Raw genomic sequence first — 17980 nt, 5'->3', positions numbered from 1 at the left:
AATGCTCAGTGCTACATTCCGGCACACATTTAATACAGTTACTGAACCTGCGTGATTACATAGAGAAACACAAAATTTCAGGATAGAATTTTGGACTAGTCCTTGCATTCAGGGAAAGAAATTCTTAGCACTCCCTACAGACACATATTTCTGAAAGCTGTGATAGTTTCTTAACTTTTGTGTGTGATTATGGCCATACTAAGAATTTTGCCTCCTGAACTTACAGACTAGTGCCAAATTTTACAGTTTTCTTAAGTGAATTTTCCTTTTGACAGTACATAGAGAAACAGATTAGTGAATGTGTACCATCTGTGGTATAATTCCCTTACCAATAAACTGTAATAGGCTGATAATATGCAAGTGTAACTCACTTTCTGACTACCCTTCGCAAATGGTACAGTCTGAGCATTATGTACAGTAGATCGTTGCTGATAACGAACAATCGAAGCAGCAGTTCATCTTATTCAAGTCAGTATCTTCTGCACAGGTAAAAGTCAGCATCACAGTATGGAACAGAGAAACTGTCTCTGCACACTGACAGGAACAACTGGAGTAGGGCAATTTTCAGACGTTTCAAAAGCTAGAGTTTTTGTGTTTTTAGATTTACATGTACGTTGGCCTTATTCCAGTCATTCCTGTCTCAGAAATTAGTAGGTTGATACAGTTTTCTGTTTTGTGGAACTACTCATCTTTAATTGCATACTCTGAATTTAAATTCATATTTCAGTGTTTTTACTTGGAATCTGCCTGATTCTTTTACACTAGCAGATGTAAATTACCACACTGTTGTCAATATATTTCAAACAAATATATGTAACCATGGAAATATAATATATACCAAAAATAACAGCAGTCAGTCCCATGTGTCAACATTCAGAGCAGTACACCTTGTAATTGAGCCATCTACAAGTTTCGTTCTACAGAATATGTTTCTTATCATAACATATATGCTAAAATAATTCTCTCTATCAAAAATATTAAGTACTAAGTCCCTTCCCTTGTGCAGTTGAGTTAGCACATGTGAATATTTAAGATAACTCATTGTCGTGTCAATACATTTCTTAAATAACCTACAATATAAATCAATCAAAGAATAAAACAAACAAAAATATCAGATCTCTGTTAAATCACTGTGTATATAAGATCTTGCAGCTATGTAATAAATATCATTTCAGTGTCTGCAACTGTGCTACTACCTGAATAAATAAAACTTTTGAAGCATTGTATGTAGCACTGTTTGCTATTACCAACACAATTTTTATCCAAAGAAAAAGAGAAAGGGATGGACACACACACACACACACACACACACACACACACACACACACACACACACACACACACACACACACACACAGAGAGAGAGAGAGAGAGAGAGAGAGAGAGAGAGAGAGAGAGAGAGGGGGGGGGGGGCGAGAGGTGGAAGTGAGAAAGAGAGAGAGGGGCAAGAGGGGGGGGGGGGAGACGGGGAAGGGAGAGATTTCTGTATGAAATTAGCAATATTTTTATCATATTTGTAAACATATGTAGGGAAAATATGGTTGGCACAACCATAATATATCTCTGTAGAGCAGTTACTACAAATAGGGGTAAATTGAAAGTTAAGTAGGTGAAAACTTAAGTCGGTTAAAAAGTACGCTTTCAAAATCAGTCCTGGAAGATGAGAGGTGGTAGATATCGCTGCCACTCTATTTTTACAGACCAAAGGAAAACTATGGCAAGAAAGGTGCTAAAATTTGATTACAAATCATAGTTACTGATACATCAAAAGGGAATAATAAGATGTAATTCTTCAGAATGAAGCATACCGGAAGAATGGCTACTCAATATTTCATAAAGAAAAATGAATACACATCAGTAATATCAATTAAAATGCTACATAGTTACAATTACTGCTACACACATACTATCAAGTAATATTTTATTTAAGAGATTTTCAAAATTTCACAATGCTACACAAAACTCTACACATATAAATTATTTATGTTACCAAGGAAGTTAAAAGGATCCATGGAAACACACTGGCTATTTTGTACCACCATTTCAAAAATTGATGATGCATACAATGCCTTTCATACAGCAATATAGCATTAACAATATACTTATCATCACAGTCACAATATTAACCAAAAATACATGTGTTATATGAACACTGATAATTAACATGTATACATTAAAAACAATGTAACATATGATTCAAGCTTCTTTAGCAATAAATTCATTACAAAACAGAATATTAATGAAAGATCTCTTCATAACTAATTATTAAAGCAGTCCCGACATGAGCGCAGTAGAACTAAGTAATGAACAATAGAAACAGTTGGTATGTAAGTCAAAAAACCACCAACTATAAAATAAGCAATGTACTGGTAATTAGTGTCTACACTGTTCAATACAGAACTGTCTGTACAGAACAGGGCATTTCTTGGTGCAGTAGAAAGCCAAGTATACATATAACTGGACAGTAACACATACAAACATAACAAATCTGAACTAAAATCATTAAAAATCTGAGAAGTGAAATCACTCCAGTAATAGCACACAATATGAGAAAGAAATTCTCAGCACTTGCAACACATTCAAAGGGACATTTGGTTTTACATTTGTTTTAAAATTCAATATAAATGACATGAAATGCTTACAACTAAATGTATAGTCAAGCACAAAAACTCCTAAGCTATACAACACAGCCCTTTTAATACTTGATGATTCTACCCTGCTCGTGGCCTTCTTTGAAGCTCAACTGTAGTGCAGTACTGTCCCACTTAAAAAAAATAAAATAAATAAATGAATAAATAAATAAAGATAATAATGATGATGATAATAATAATAATAATAATAATAATAATAATAATAAATTAAGATAAATACAAGGTGAAACAAAAAGTACTTTACAACTTTGGAATGATATAGAAATAACTTACAGAATCTGTATATTCATCATTTTGTAGCTACAGTCTCAAGTTTGATTCACGTAGTACATCAATACCCCATTCTGCCACCAGGAGCGTCAGCGTAATGTACAGTTAAGATGTCTACTTTCACTGGTGAGGAATGTGCTCACTGTGTGTTTCGATTTCATACAACGAACTCTGCAACAGCTGTTCGGTGTGAATTTCACACTGAATACACTACAGAACCTCCAAGCAGGCCTACAATTTACCCTTGGCACAAGAACTTTGTTGAGATGGGTCGTTCACTGTGACATGATAGATCACCAGCTATGGCGCTTTCTTCTTTACAGAGAAAACTATCACCAGTATTTGTGCCGGGATGGAATAATTTCGCACATTTTGGTGATTTAAGTTTTTTAAGCTTCCTTTCACTGTATTGAAATAGCTTCCTCTGTGTAAAAAAGTTTTACCTTTCTGTATGTAATGTATGTCTTGTGTATTTGTGCAGATAGTCGAGTACCTTGTACAGAATGTTCAGGAGATTGCAGCAAAGATCATCTGTGAACCCAAAGAAAACTGCAGAGCAGTGGAGCTAGAGACCATTGTGCACCAGCTGGCTGCTACAAAAACAATCTATGGCCATTTATTGCTTATTGGTAATTGTTGAGGAATAATGGTGACGCTGTGCATTTGTCAATGATTCAGCTATGGTTTTATGCCTGAGGAAAGGCAGTTACTATTGAGGAACAGGGAAAGACACTTAAGAGGAATTAAGATTATGTGTAGAGGGTCAGAAGAACCAGGCATGTAGTTGCTGTTTGTTCATTAACTTGAGCTGATGTAGTTAGCTATAAATATTATTTAATTGGACGGTTGTATCAATTTATGGTGCAAGTGGAAAGTTTCCACAATTGGAAAGTTTCCACAATTTTAGAAATATGACTGAAAGTGCCTGCATTTTGGTGAAAGATTGCAGCATCTGACATAGTGATGGATATTAAAGATTGGAAATAATTTAATTTTACTACGCTCCTTGATTTGAAGCATTATCACAGTGACATATTCTTCAATTAGTTGAATGGGGTTTTAAGTTTGTACTTGTAATACAGCTATGAACTATTTACAGATTGAGAGGCATGAATCGACAAAATATTGTTTGATTTCAGCGAGTGGACTGAAGTTATTTGAGTTGGGGTTCCAGTTATGGTGTATTTGTAGCATGCCTATAAATTGGATGCTGTGATTAAATGTAAAATTTGATGAAGGCATTCTCTGAGGCATAGAGTAACAGTCATGAATGTATTGGATGGATTTGGTATTTGAGGTGATAGGTGAGCAGGATTTTGTGGATACTGAATTATTTTATTGTCGAGAGTAGTTCTCAATTTTTGAAGATATTTGAAGGTTGTTACTGGAACACCCAGACCGGTAGTTTTTTCTTTATAGTTTACCTCACTTAGAGTTGCGATTGTAACATTTCATGGTGATCCAGACACTAGCTGAACCATATTTAAGTGGAATTCCACTGCAACCATTATTCTTGTAATAAATAGTGACGAGTGACATTTTCATTGAGGTTTTGTTAGTAGGATCGAGGATTGCTAACACCTGAAGTGGCTGAGAATTCTGCAAAATGTGTTTTAAACTGAGGTAAAAATGGTGGTAGCACCTACAATTTTTGTTAGATTTTTTTTATTACTTCATTTCACTTACAGTGGGGATTAGTTTTGTCTGTACATAGCTAGCAAAAAAAAAAAAAAAAAAAAAAAAAAAAAGACAGAGAGAGAGAGAGAGAGAGAATAAACTGTTATTTTGTTCAAAAGTCAAAAGCCCCGCATTCTCATTTAGCCCAAAGTTACTAAGTAATTGTAATTTGAGAGAAATAATAACTTACAGCAGAAACAAGCGAGATCTTAAACGGTGCAATATTAACAAGTAGAAAAGACCTGTCAAAGTAAGTGATTCTCGAGTGACAAATGAATGCAGGATAGGTGATCCAAAGTATTTACGAGTAAGGATGTAAGAGTCAGTTATCTATTTAAAGGTACAGAAAATACGAAGGACTGGTTTCTTTTTGTTCCAAAGTTGAAAGTTTACAAATGCAGTTTTGTATCATAAAGACAGACACATTATTTATATTATTGATGGGCGATGCCATAGCAACAAAATAGATCACCAACTGTAGCTATCAAAATTCATACATCTAAAGTACTTTGGATTTTTGGTGAAGGTATTATGCGTAAATAAGAAGGTAGCAAAATATAACTACCTTTACTGTGATTTTGCTAAAAGCTCAATAGGGAGGTGAGTGCACTGAAGGTCTGTGACTTATGTTAACAAGTGATCTCAGATGTGTTTTGTTAGTAGTGATTCTTAGCTACTCTAAAAGATTACAAGTAAAAAAATTAAATTTTTCTGTTACAGGAACAGTTCTAGAGTGCAACCTCTTACATACATGTTTAGACAAAATAATTTCATATTAATTTCGATCAATTTATTGTATTTAATCTAGGTATTGCTGGACAGAAATACAAGACATAATTGCATTTTTCTGTTAGGAAGAACTACATGTTAAAAGTCACTACTACTGACCTTAACATAATAACAACACTAAATGGAAAAGTATTTAAAAACTACACCAATCACAATCTACGTAAATAGCAGCCATTTGTGTGCTTGATTGTAATTTCCCAGAACCTGAGCTTTTGTGTAGCGAGAGAGTTACCACTGCTTTCCTTCATGTTACAAATCATTATTTTTAAGACTATTTACAAAGTTTTTTTTTCCCCTCATATTTTCCTCTTATCGGGGCTGGGTTGTGTCTGCTAGCGACAGGGCTAGTTACGTGAAGTTATAGGTGGCAGCTCTCGTACAGGGCATATTGTGCATCCAGATATGCTTGGAAACATTTTAATTTTACAGATCAATGACCGAGACAGTGCACCACCTCTTTTACTCATGGAAATTTGAGGCCTCTCAACAATCACTTCCCAGCTCGGTGTATTGGCCGAGAAGGGCCAATCGCATGGCCACTTCGCTCCCCAGACTTGACACCACTGGATTTCTTTCTTTGGGGTTTCATTAAAGACCACGTGTATGTTCCTTCCCTAACAAACAACTCAGCCAATCTGAAAAACTGAATTTGCACTGCCACTGCACAAGTTATGGCCAATTTGCTGCTACGAGTGTGGGAAGAAATTAATTACCAGTGGGGTGTCTGCTGCATCACAAATGGTAATTACACTGAACTAAAATGACACTTGACATTTTTATGTGAAACTTGAGATTGTTTGCTACAAAATGAGACATCTACCAATTCAGTAAGTTAGCTCAATAAATTTGTTTATCGTTCCACAGTTGAAAAGTCCTTCTGTTTCACCTTATAAGGACAAATGGAACTGAAACAGCACCGAACAAACAAAGAAACACACAGAATATGTAGAATCAGAATTAAGTGTAAGAAATGCCTTTCATAGGTTGAACTAAATATTTCTACCATATAAGGTGTCAAATGAATGTGTACGAGGAAAAGAGGGGGGAAAAGATGATTAAATAGTTTTAAAAATCTGGTCAAGTTTTAGCTTCCAAGTGTGGAATGAATTTTTTTAGCTCCGCACAGAGCCTGTACAACAAACACCTACTTGCTGGGTCTGTATCCCGGAAAGAATGCTTTCAGGGCTTCAAACAAGTGTTCATTCACAACAAATGGGAAACCGTCAGGCAAGTCTTCCTTGCATGTTGGGCACTTGTACACTTCTGCCTGGAAAGAGTTCTGCAGACATCCCTGAAAAGAAATAAATGCAAAATGATCAACACCAATCATTCTCATGTCAGTTTACTGTTTTTTCAATAAATCCGCAATGACTCAGCTTTATTATAATAATAACAGCATACTGATAAAGGGTTATAACTCTCTTTTCTTACAAGCATGACACTCAAGCCCAAAATTTCACCAATAAAATAAAAAGTAAATGAAATTTTCAAGAATATAACTGAATAGTCTTCTTGGAAGAAAAGGAAGAGTGTAGGTAATTTGGGTGAATCTACTGGGAAAATAGAAGATGAAGACATTTTCGGGGTGTACATAATATCAGGATTTACTATATGACTTTCAGTCAATGTATCTTACATGTATGTGAGTGCTGACTCAGGGCGTATATGTGGGCAAGAAAAAAGAATTTCTAGATTTCCCGGATAACAACACACTTTTTCCCCCACGTGAAAGTACACTATACCCCAGGTGAAAGCACTTTTTTTCCATGTCATATGACAATATACATTCCCTGTAGCTGTAAAACTTACCAATCGGATTTTAAGGGTTTTATACACCAGTGTAGAACTTGATGGCATTTTAGGAAAAAAATACAGCAAAAAATAATGTGTTTTGGAAAGTACACTACTGGCCATTAAAATTGCTACACCAAGAAGAAATGCAGATGATAAACGGGTATTCACTGGACAAATATATTATACTAGAACTGACATGTGATTACATTTTCCCGCAATTTGGGTGCATAGACCCTGAGAAATCAGTACCCAGAACAACCATCTCTGGCCGTAATGACAGCCTTGATATGCCTGGGCATTGAGTCAAACAGAGCTCGGATGACGTGTACAGGTACAGCTGCCCATGCAGCTTCAACACGATACCACAGTTCATCAAGAGTAGTGACTGACGCATTGTGACGAGCCAGTTGCTCAGCCACCATTGACCAGACGTTTTCAATTGATGAGAGATCTGGAGAATGTGCTGGCCAGGGCAGAAGTAGAACATTTTCTGTATCCCAAAAGGCCCATACAGGATCTGCAACATGCGGTTGTGCATTATCCTGCTGAAATGAAGGGTTTCGCAGGGATCAAATGAAGGGTAGAGCCACGGGTGGTAACACACCTGAAATGTAATGTCCACTGTTCAAATTGCCGTCAATGCGAACAAGAGGTGACCGAGACGTGTAACCAATGGCACCCCATACCATCACGCCTATGATACGCCAGTATGGCAATGAGAAATACACGCTTCCAATGTGCATTCACCGCGATGTCGTATTGCCATTCGTGCACCCTGGTTCATCGTTGAGTACACCGTCACAGGCGCACCTGTCTGTGACGCAGCATCAAGGGTAACCGCTGCCACGGTCTCCGAGCTGATAGTCCATGCTGCTGCAAACGTCGTCAAACTGTTCGTGCAGATGGTTGTTGTCTTGCAAACGTCTCCATATGTTGACTCAGGGATCGCCATGCAGATAAGATGCCTGTCATCTCAACTGTAAGTGATACGAGGCTGTCGGGATCCAGCACGGCATTCCGTATTAACCTCCTGAACCCACCGATTCCATATTCTGCTAATAGTCATTGGATCTCGACCAACAAGAGCAGAAATGTCGCGATACGATAAACCGCAATCACGATAGGCTACAATCTGACCTTTATGAAAGTCGGAAACATGATGATAAGTCGGAAACGTGATGATATGCATTTCTCCTCCTTACACGAGGTGTCACAACAACGTTTTACCAGGCAACGCTCATCAACTGCTGTTTGTGTATGAGAAATCGGTTGGAAACTTTCCTCATGTCAGCACGTTGTAGGTGTCGCCATCGGCGCCAACCTTGTGTGAATGCTCTGAAAAGCTAATCATTTTCATATCACAGCATCTTCTTCCTGTCGGTTAAATTTCGTGTCTGTAGCATGTCATCTTCATGGTGTAGCAATTTTAATGGCCAGTAGTGTATTTCATGCACAGCAACAGGTACACTGCATATTTTCATATTAGGAAGCTTTAAATAAAAATTCCAGCAAACACAGCACAGTAACTTCCGAAGCACTGGAATCAAGACTGCCCTGCATGATGCATTTTTGTCAGTCAATTATAGCTCGTGTCATGTGATCTCGCCAGCCAGAGACAGCAAATACCCAGAACTGATGCGCGATGTAGTCAGACAAGAGCAAAATCACTGTTAAGTAGCGCTCATCCAAAGCAGTTTGTTGTCAAAAAGTACTCCACAGTCTTCATCCTGAAGTTTTTGACACTTTTTGCTGTTGGCAGATGCTTGCCTGCACACTGTCTTGTTGTTGTAAATGGTGTATTTTCTTTGCAGCTAAAGTTTTATTGTGGTCTGGCCTCAGGAGCCAGAGAGTGGTCGTGTGTTTGCAATCTATCCTTTTCACAAAATTGCCCACTCCGTCCTTGATTTTCCACTGTTTGTTTTTGGTGCCTGAATTGCAAAACTTTCCTGGTTATAACCTAACGACATGGTTCCAGCATACAGAGCCATAGTACACACATCCAATGTGTCTATACTGCAAGTTGACAAAATTTTTCCTGGCAGCCTGATCTATAGGAGGGTGACATAAATTGGCCTCCTTGCTGTCCAGATTTTACACCTGTGGATTTGTTCTTATGGGGATATGGCAAATCTAAAGTGTTTGCCAGTAATCCAACTTCTCTGGAGCAACTGAAAGAAAATAATTGTAGCGAAGTGGCAGCCATCCCAGTGTCCACACGCAAAGCTGTTGTGTGAAATTTTGTTCATCGTTAAAATGAGTGCCATAGGCATCATGGAATGCATTTAAATGACATTACTTTTCAAAAGTAAATTCCTAAACTGTATATTTCAATAATAAACAAAGATTATGCCAATACACTTCAACCTCTACTTTATTTGGCACATCAAATATAAACACTCTTTTGAGACACCCTATGCTCCTCATCAAAGCCAATACACTGCTGCCACTTCCCTTGCAACTTCATTATTGCATCACAGAACTATTGTTTGGAGGTACTATGCACCCACTCATAGACAGCTGCCTGCAAATCTTCATTGATGCCAAATCTCTCACCTCGCAGCGCATGCTTTGTGTTATCGAATACAGCATACCGTATTTACTCTAATCTAAGCTGCACTTTTTTCCGGTTTTTGTAATCCAAAAAACCGCCTGTGGCTTAGAATCGAGTACAAAGCAAGCGGCAGTTTTAAAAATGTTGGTAGGTGCCACCGCAACTAACTTCTGCCGTCGAATATATGTAGCGCTACACAGGCATGCTTTGTAGGCACAAAGATAAATACTGGCGCCAAAACCTCTGCGTCAGTAAAAAAAAAAAAAAGGTGGAAGACGAGCTTTTTTTTAGCCGCCCTGAGTTTCGACCACTGCATTTTCATACATTATCCAACGAAGTAAATACAAATTCCGTATTGTTCATCTTCGAATGTAGCAGAATTTTAATGTACTATGAAAATCCGACAGGCAAGACTGTTTGGGATGTTTGTCAATATGGCCAACTCTACATTCTGAATTTTTTCCTAGCTGTGAGAAGAGATGGTTGCTAATAGGAGCCTGACGAAATGTGAATCACATGCAGTATTCTCTTCACCATAAGAAAGAATACGGATATAAACATTTTGCCATGTATTCTTTCGTGTTTGCTGCTATCTCATTTAAATCCTGTCTGCCTAATAAACTACGAAACTAGAGTGAGACAACAGCAAACGTGGAAGAGTATACATATTGTGTCATGTTTATATTTGTATTATTCTTATGCCTAATAGTGATTCAGTCAGAAATGAAGCACGGCAACTGACTAGATTTTTAAATCTAAGATGACTCTAATTTCTGTGCAGAATTTGATGTACTAAAGAAGCGGCCGCAAAGATTTTCAAACGGAGAATCATTTTCGTCTAACTCTCGTTCAGAACATGTTCTATCATACGCAGTCTATTATTTGGTTCTTGTTAATCATTATCAAAGAAAGCAGCAGTGTAAGTAACAACAAATAGCAGTCTCTTGCCATTGTTTCACTAATGAGACAATTCCTCTCTCTTTTTTTTTTTTAATTGTATGCGGCGGTAGTGCGCACAAAAGCAAGCCATGCCGCGAGCGGCGACAGGCCGTAAACACGCACTATCAGAATGCGACAAACAATGCATGACACAGTACAGTAATGCATTTTCAGCTTAGAGTGACGTAAACACCTATAACAAAGAAAACGGCACTTATCAGATCAAAGCAAAATAAGCAATTGATTCAAACCAGACGAAGCACGTGAGAAAGGAAGGGTACCCGTATAAATACGGATGGAGCACCTGATGCATAGCAATATCTACCTGGTAAAGCTTAACTGCTAAGCTTACGACTCGAACCAAACTACTGTAGCTGCATCGTCATTCATTCGACCTAAATTGTGTCTCGTATTACAATGGACCAACTTTGTTTCGATTTGGAGGTGCGGCCTAAAACTTTTCTCCCCCCTTGAATTTCGACTCTCAAATTTCACGTGCGGCTTAGATTCGGGAAATTTTTTTTCCTTTATTTCGAGTCTCATTTTTTAGGTGTGGCTTAGATTCGAGTGCGGCTTAGATTTGAGTAAATACGGTAATCAGATGGAGCGAGATCTGGTGAATATGGGTGATGTCAAATCTGGAGCCATGGCATTGTTGATGTGGGGTCGTGCACTGTTGTGCTGCAGGAGCACTCCCTTCAACCACTTTCCCTGTCACCTTCCCTAAATTCCGTCTCTGAGTTGTGTGAGGGTGTCATAGTACACCCTGCTGTTGACAGTTGCTCTTGTGGAAGCCAGTCCATTAGTAGTATGCCACAAGTGTGTCAAAGGACCATTTGCACACCTGCAGACACAACAGCATGAAATTTCTTGGGCCGAGAACTCCCAGCGCGTTTCCATTGCACGGATTGGACTTTCTCCTCAGGTCTATGGTAGCGACACCATGATTCGTCACCAGTCACCAGTTTCTCAAAAAAATTTGGATTTGATCTTCGTTCTTCATTTCCAATAGTTGAAAACAAACTTCAATTCTGTGCTCCTACTGGGCCTGCGTCAAGTCCCACAGAATCAAATATGCACACAACTTTTTCACATCTAATTTGTCACAAATAACAGTGTGTGGTGATGGGCAGTTCAAGTCTGTTTGCCATTCCAATTCAACAAAGGTTATGTGCCTATCAACCATAATCAACTGAAACATTACCTTAATATTTCACAGAGACAACAATGTTGATGGATGACCAGTATTCACATTTTTGCATACAGATCCCCTTCTACTAGTGAACCCAGTTATCCAGTTGTAAACAGTCCTCTGTGCAGGAGTTTCTTGATCACTAACCACAGTTAGATGTTTATGAATATCTGTTGTTTTGACTCCATCATTCCACAAAAATCATATGGTCCACCTTTGTCTGTGACAGTCACTTTCCATCTTTCCCATATCCTTCTCTACGTACTACAAACGAGCACTGCTTTTCGTACGCACTGTTCACATCTATAGAGTCTGTGCAGAGTACTAGAATCAATTCACCATTCTACAAGAGGATGTGCCCGCAGTCTGGGCAGTATTTGTAAAACAAAGCAACTGTACAATATTTCCAAACACTCACCGTATAGAGGAGATGCTGAGTCGCGATAGGCACAACGAAAAGATTCACACAATTATAGCTTTCGGCCATTAAGGCCTTTGTCAGCAAGACACACGCACACACACACACACACACACACACACACACACACACGCGCTCGTGCGCGCGAACGCAACTTGCACACATCTGCAGTCTCAGACAACTGAAACAACACTGCAAGCAGCAGCACCAGTGCTAGGATGGGGAAAGGAAGAGGCTGGGGCAGGGAGGGGAAAGGATAGTTTGGTGGGGGTGGAGGACAATGTAGTGCTGCAGTGGTTTAGACCGAGAGGGCAGGAGAGAAGGTGAAGGTGCATGTGGGGGGGGGGGGGGGGGGGATATAGCAGAAAGGAGAGAAATTAAAAGACTGGGTGTGGCAGTGAAATGACAGCTGTGTAGTGCCGGAATGGGAACAGGGAGGGGGCTGGACGGGTGAGGACAGTGACTAACGAAGGTTGAGGCCAGGAGGGTTACAGGAACGTAGGATGTATTGCAGGGAAATTCCACCTGCGCAATTCAGAAAAGCTGGTGTTGGAGGGAAGGATCCATATGGCACAAGCTGTGAAGTAGTCACTGTGAAGCAGTCACTGAGATGAGGGATATCATATTTGGCAGCATGTTCAGCAACAGGGTGGTCCACTTGTTTTTTTTTGGCCACAGTTTGTCGGTGGCCATTCATCCGGACAGACAGCTTGTTGGTTGACAAGCCTACATAGAATGCAGTACAGTGGTTGCAGCTTTGCTTGTAGATCACATGACTGGTTTCACATGTAGCCCTGCCTTTGATGGGGTAGGTGATGTTAGTGACCGGACTGGAGTAGATGGTGGTAGGAGGATGTATGGGACAGGTCTTGCATCTAGGTCTGTTATAGGAGTATGAGCTATGAGGTAAGGGATTGGGAGCAGGGGTTGTGTAAGGATGGACAAGTATATTGTCTAGGTTTGGTGGACGGAGGAATACCACTGTGGGAGGGGTGGGAAGGATAGTGGGCAGGACATTTCTCATTTCGGGGCATGACGAGAGGTAATCGAAACCCTGGCAGAGAATGTAATTCAGTTGGATGGTACTGAGTTATGAGGGGAATGCTCCTCTGTGGCCGGACTGTGGGACTTGGGGAGGTGGTGGAAGACAGGAAAGATAAGGCACGGGAGACTTGCTTTTGTACAAGGATGGGAGGATAATTATGGTCAGTGAAGACTTTAGTGAGACCTCGATATATTTTGAGAGGGACTACTTGTCACTGCAGATGTGACAACCACAGGTGGGTAGGCTGTACAGAAGGGACTTCTTGGTATGGAATGGGTGGCAGCTGTCGAAGTGGAGGTATTGCTGGTGGTTAGTCGGTTTGATATTGACGGAGGTTCTGATGTAGCCATCTCTGAGGTGGGGGTCAACATCTAGGAAGGTGGCTTGTTGGCTTGAGTAGGACCAGTTGAAGCAAATTCTTCACAGCCTGTGCCATATGGATCCTTCCCTCCAACACCATCTTTTCTGAATTGCGCAGGTGGGAACTTTCCCTGCATTACTTCCTACGTTCCTGTAACCCTCCTGGCCTCAACCTTCGTTAGTCACTGTCCTCACCCATCCAGCCCCCTCCCTGTTTCCACTCCAGCACTACACAGCCGTCATTTCACAGCCACACGCAGTCTTTTTATTTCTCTCCTTTCCGCTACTTAACCCCCCCCCCCCCCCCCCACCTTCTCTCTTGCCCTCTGCCTAAACTGCGGCATTTCACTGTCCACCACCCCCACCATACTCTCCCTCCCCCTTCCCACCCCAGCCTCTTCCTTACCCCCAGCCAGTCACCACTCCCATCATGCACTGGTGTTGCTGCTCACAGTGTGGTTTCAGTTGTCTGAGACACTGCAGACGTGTGTGTGTGTGTGTGTGTGTGTGTGTGTGTGTGTGTGTGTGTGTGTGTACACACATTCCATCCTAGATTTTCCATTGTTTGATTTCCAAACACTCCTTGCATATAAAGTCTTAAGTTAAACATAATTTCAAAAACTCAATGAGAAAAATGAAAATTTTTTGTAAATCAATTGATTTGCACCACACCATAAATAAATATTGTGAAGAGTATCCATAGACAGAAAATGAAACGAATTAACTGATCAACCATAATCTTTTTGTCACTTACCAAACATACATTGTGGCTGCACGGTGTCGTTATTGGCAGGTACAACAATTCTTGGCAACAGATGCACGTAAAATTCTCCTGAATAGCTTTGAGGTATTTCTGTAAAATAAAGCATAAATGTAGATTCGAGAAATAAAAATGCAGTGAGGTCTATATTCCTGGAGAAGATTACTAAACATGAAACAATTGAGGCATGATGTGGTAAAGGAAGAGGGCAGTTTTCATGGAACTAGAGAGAAGAACCACAAAGGCGAAGGAAGGATACGTTGGAAAAGTATAAAACCAAATTACAGAGGGAAAGAAAAACTTGTCTACAAGTATTAATAAGAATTCCAAAAATGGAGATCTTACAAAACAGTTTGTTCTATTCGTCCACAAGATCTGGAAATATGCAGATAACAGCATTCACATTGATACTCTATTCCTTCAAACCTAGAAGGCTTTACATAGTATTCTGCAGTGAACCAACTATTATCTTACGGAATATTAGACTAGTTTTGTGAGTGGTTCCAAAATGTCGTACAAGGCAGAATGCAGCATGTCATTCTTAATGGTGTACAGTTGTCAGATGTAAAAGTAACATTTGGAGTATTCTGAGAGAATGTTATAAGGCTATTATTTTTCCCACATGTATATACGAGAGAAAGCTATGGATGGATCTATATGGGGTAATACATCTGCTCGTTAAGCTGTTTTCCTCGGTAGGGTCTTCAGAGTTGGCCTTCCAGAACAACGAACAAATTACAATGGCAAAGCATAGTGTCCTACAGGCAATGGTACAGCGAGACACCTTTGCGGTACAAAGTTTCTCATCTACACTGACCCTCTCAGTGGCCTGCAAATGGTACAACAAATATATCCAGTAGGAAATATGATTTGGAGCATCAAAGATGCCTTACAGCAGATCCAAAACCAAGGCAGATGGGTTGGGATTTTGCTGGGTACCAGGACATGTCTGGATCTAGAGAAATAGTATAATTGACAAAACAAGAGGCATTATCATCTCATATCACTGGAAATACTGCAAAGGCTGCTGCCACTCTTCAGGAATGACTGGTTAGTCTGGCCCATTCACAGATATCCCTCGGTTGTGGTTGCAGATAGGGTGCAGCTATTTTTACTTTTGAGACCTGCACGCCACATCACCTCAGCAATGCCAATGGTGCATACCGTATTTACTCGAATCTAAGCCGCACTTTTTTTCCGGTTTTTGTAATCCAAAAAACCGCCTGCGGCTTAGAATCGAGTGCAAAGCAAGCGGAAGTTCTGAAAAATGTTGATAGGTGCCGCCACAACTAACTTCTGTCGTCGAATATATGTAGCGCTACACATGCATCCTTTGTAGGCACAAAGATAAATACTGGCGCCAAAACCTGTGTGTCAGTAAATAAAATTAAAAAAAAAAAAAAAAAAAAAATTGGAAGACGAGCATTTTTCTCCGCCCGAGTTTCGACCACTGCATTTTCATACATTATCCAAATAAAGTAAATACAAATTCCGTATTATTCATCTTCAAATTTCAATGTACTACAAAAATCTGACTGGTAATACTGGGATTTTTGTCAATATGGCCAACTCTACGTTCTGAATTTTTTCCTACCTGTGACAAGAGATGGTTGCTAATAGGAACCTGATGAAATGTGAATCACATGCAGTGTTCTCTTCACCACAAGAATAATACGAATATAAACATTTTGCCATGTATTCTTTGGTGTTTGCTTCTATCTCATTTAAATCCTGTCTGCCAAATAAACTACGAAACTAGAGTGAGACAACAGCAAACGCGGAAGAATATACGTAACGTGTCATGTTTATATTCATATTACTCTTATGCCTAATAGTGATACAGTCAGAAATGAAGCACGGCAACTGACTAGATTTTTAAAACTAAGATGAGTAATTTCTGTGCAGAATTTGATGTACTAAAGAAGCGGCCGCAAAGATTTTCAAACGGAGAAAAATTTTCGCCAAACTTTCGTTCAGAACATGTTATATTGTACGCAGTCTATTATTTGGTTCTTGTTGATCATTATCAAAGAAAGCAGCAGTGTAAGTAACAACAAATAGCAGTCTCTTGCCATTGTTTCGCTAATGTGACGATTCCTCTCTTTTTTTAATTGTAGGCGGCGGTAGCGCGAACAAAAGCAAGCCATGCCGCGAGCAGCGACAGGCCGTAAACACGCACTATCAGAATGCGACAAACAATGCATGACACAGTATAGTAATGCATTTTCAGCTTACAGTGACTGACGTAAACACCTATAACATTGAAAACGGCTCTTATCAGATCAAAGCAAAATAAGCAATCGATTCAAACCAGACGAAGCACGTGAAAAAGGAAGGGTATCCGTATAAATACGGACAGAGCGCCTGACGCATAGCAATGACTACCTGGTAAAGCTTAACTGCTAAGCTTTCGACTCGAACCAAACTACTGTAGCTGTATCGTCATTCATTCGACCTAAATTGTGTCTCATATTACAATGGACCAACTTTGTTTCCATTTGGAGGTGCGGCCTAAAACTTTTCTCTCCCCTTGAATTTCGAGTCTCATATTACAGGTGCGGCTTAGATTCGAGTGCGGCTTAGATTCGAGTAAATACGGTAATTGGAAAGTTTAATAACCACTAGCCTCTGATTAAACTGAAATCACTAAAAATGAAGTTTTTAAAATACCATATTGAGTCTTTATTATATAAAATGGTGGGTGAAATAGGTTTTTGCTATCATACTAGCTAGATTATTTAATGGTAAGACAGAGATTTAGGAACCAGGTTTTAAATTGTAAGACATTTCCAGGGGCTGATGTGGATTCTGACTACAATTTATTGAAACTTCCTGGCAGATTAAAACTGTGTGCCCGACCGAGACTCGAACTCGGGCCTTTGCCTTTCGCAGGCAAGTGCTCTACCATCTGAGCTACCAAAGCACGACTCACACCCGGTACTCACAGCTTTACTTCTGCCAGTACCTCATCTCCTACCTTCCAAACTTTACAGAAGCTTTCCTGCGAACCTTGCAGAACTAGCACTCCTGAAAGAAAGGATATTGTGGAGACATGGCTTAGCCACAGCCTGGGGGATGTTTCCAGAATGAGATTTTCACTCTGCAGCGGAGTGTGCGCTGAGATGAAACTTCCTGGCAGATTAAAAGCGTGTGCCCGACCGAGACTCGAGGCAAGAATGAGATTTTCACTCTGCACTCCGCTGCAGAGTGAAAATCTCATTCTGGAAACAATTTATTGGTTATGAACTGTAGATTAAAATTGAAGAAACTGCAAAAAGGTGGGAATTTAAGGAGTTGGGACCTGGATAAACTGAAAGAACCAGAGGTTGTAGAGAGTTTCAGAGAGAGAATTAGGGAATGATTGACAAGAATGGGGGAAAGAAATACAGTAGAAGAAGAATTGGTAGATTTGAGAGATGAAATAGTGAAGACAGCAGAGGATCAAGTAGATAAAAGGACATGGGCTAGTAGAAATCCTTGGGTAACGGAAGAGATATTAAATTTAATTGATGAAAGGAGAAAATGTAAAAATGA

The 17980-nt window shown here is 39.7% G+C and overlaps 1 protein-coding gene across 1 annotated transcript in view; it reads right to left on the bottom strand.

Annotated features, from left to right (window-relative positions):
- Positions 1-1465: 1465 nt before the first annotated feature.
- Positions 1466-17980, bottom strand: part of LOC126106393 (E3 ubiquitin-protein ligase UHRF1-like) — a 180483-nt gene continuing 163968 nt past the window's right edge. Inside the window, exons 12-14 of the mRNA XM_049912661.1 lie at positions 14441-14539; positions 6536-6678; positions 1466-2764 (exon numbers count right to left, since the gene is read on the bottom strand). Coding sequence (XP_049768618.1) covers positions 2740-2764; positions 6536-6678; positions 14441-14539 — 267 coding nt within the window. The 3' untranslated portion in view covers positions 1466-2739. The remainder of the gene's footprint in view (positions 2765-6535; positions 6679-14440; positions 14540-17980) is intronic.

Source organism: Schistocerca cancellata, chromosome 10 (assembly GCF_023864275.1).
Source record: "Schistocerca cancellata isolate TAMUIC-IGC-003103 chromosome 10, iqSchCanc2.1, whole genome shotgun sequence".
NCBI classification, from domain to species: Eukaryota; Metazoa; Arthropoda; class Insecta; order Orthoptera; family Acrididae; genus Schistocerca; species Schistocerca cancellata.
The sequence above is the reverse complement of the archived record's forward strand: the minus strand, read 5'-3'. Positions and strand labels throughout refer to the sequence as shown.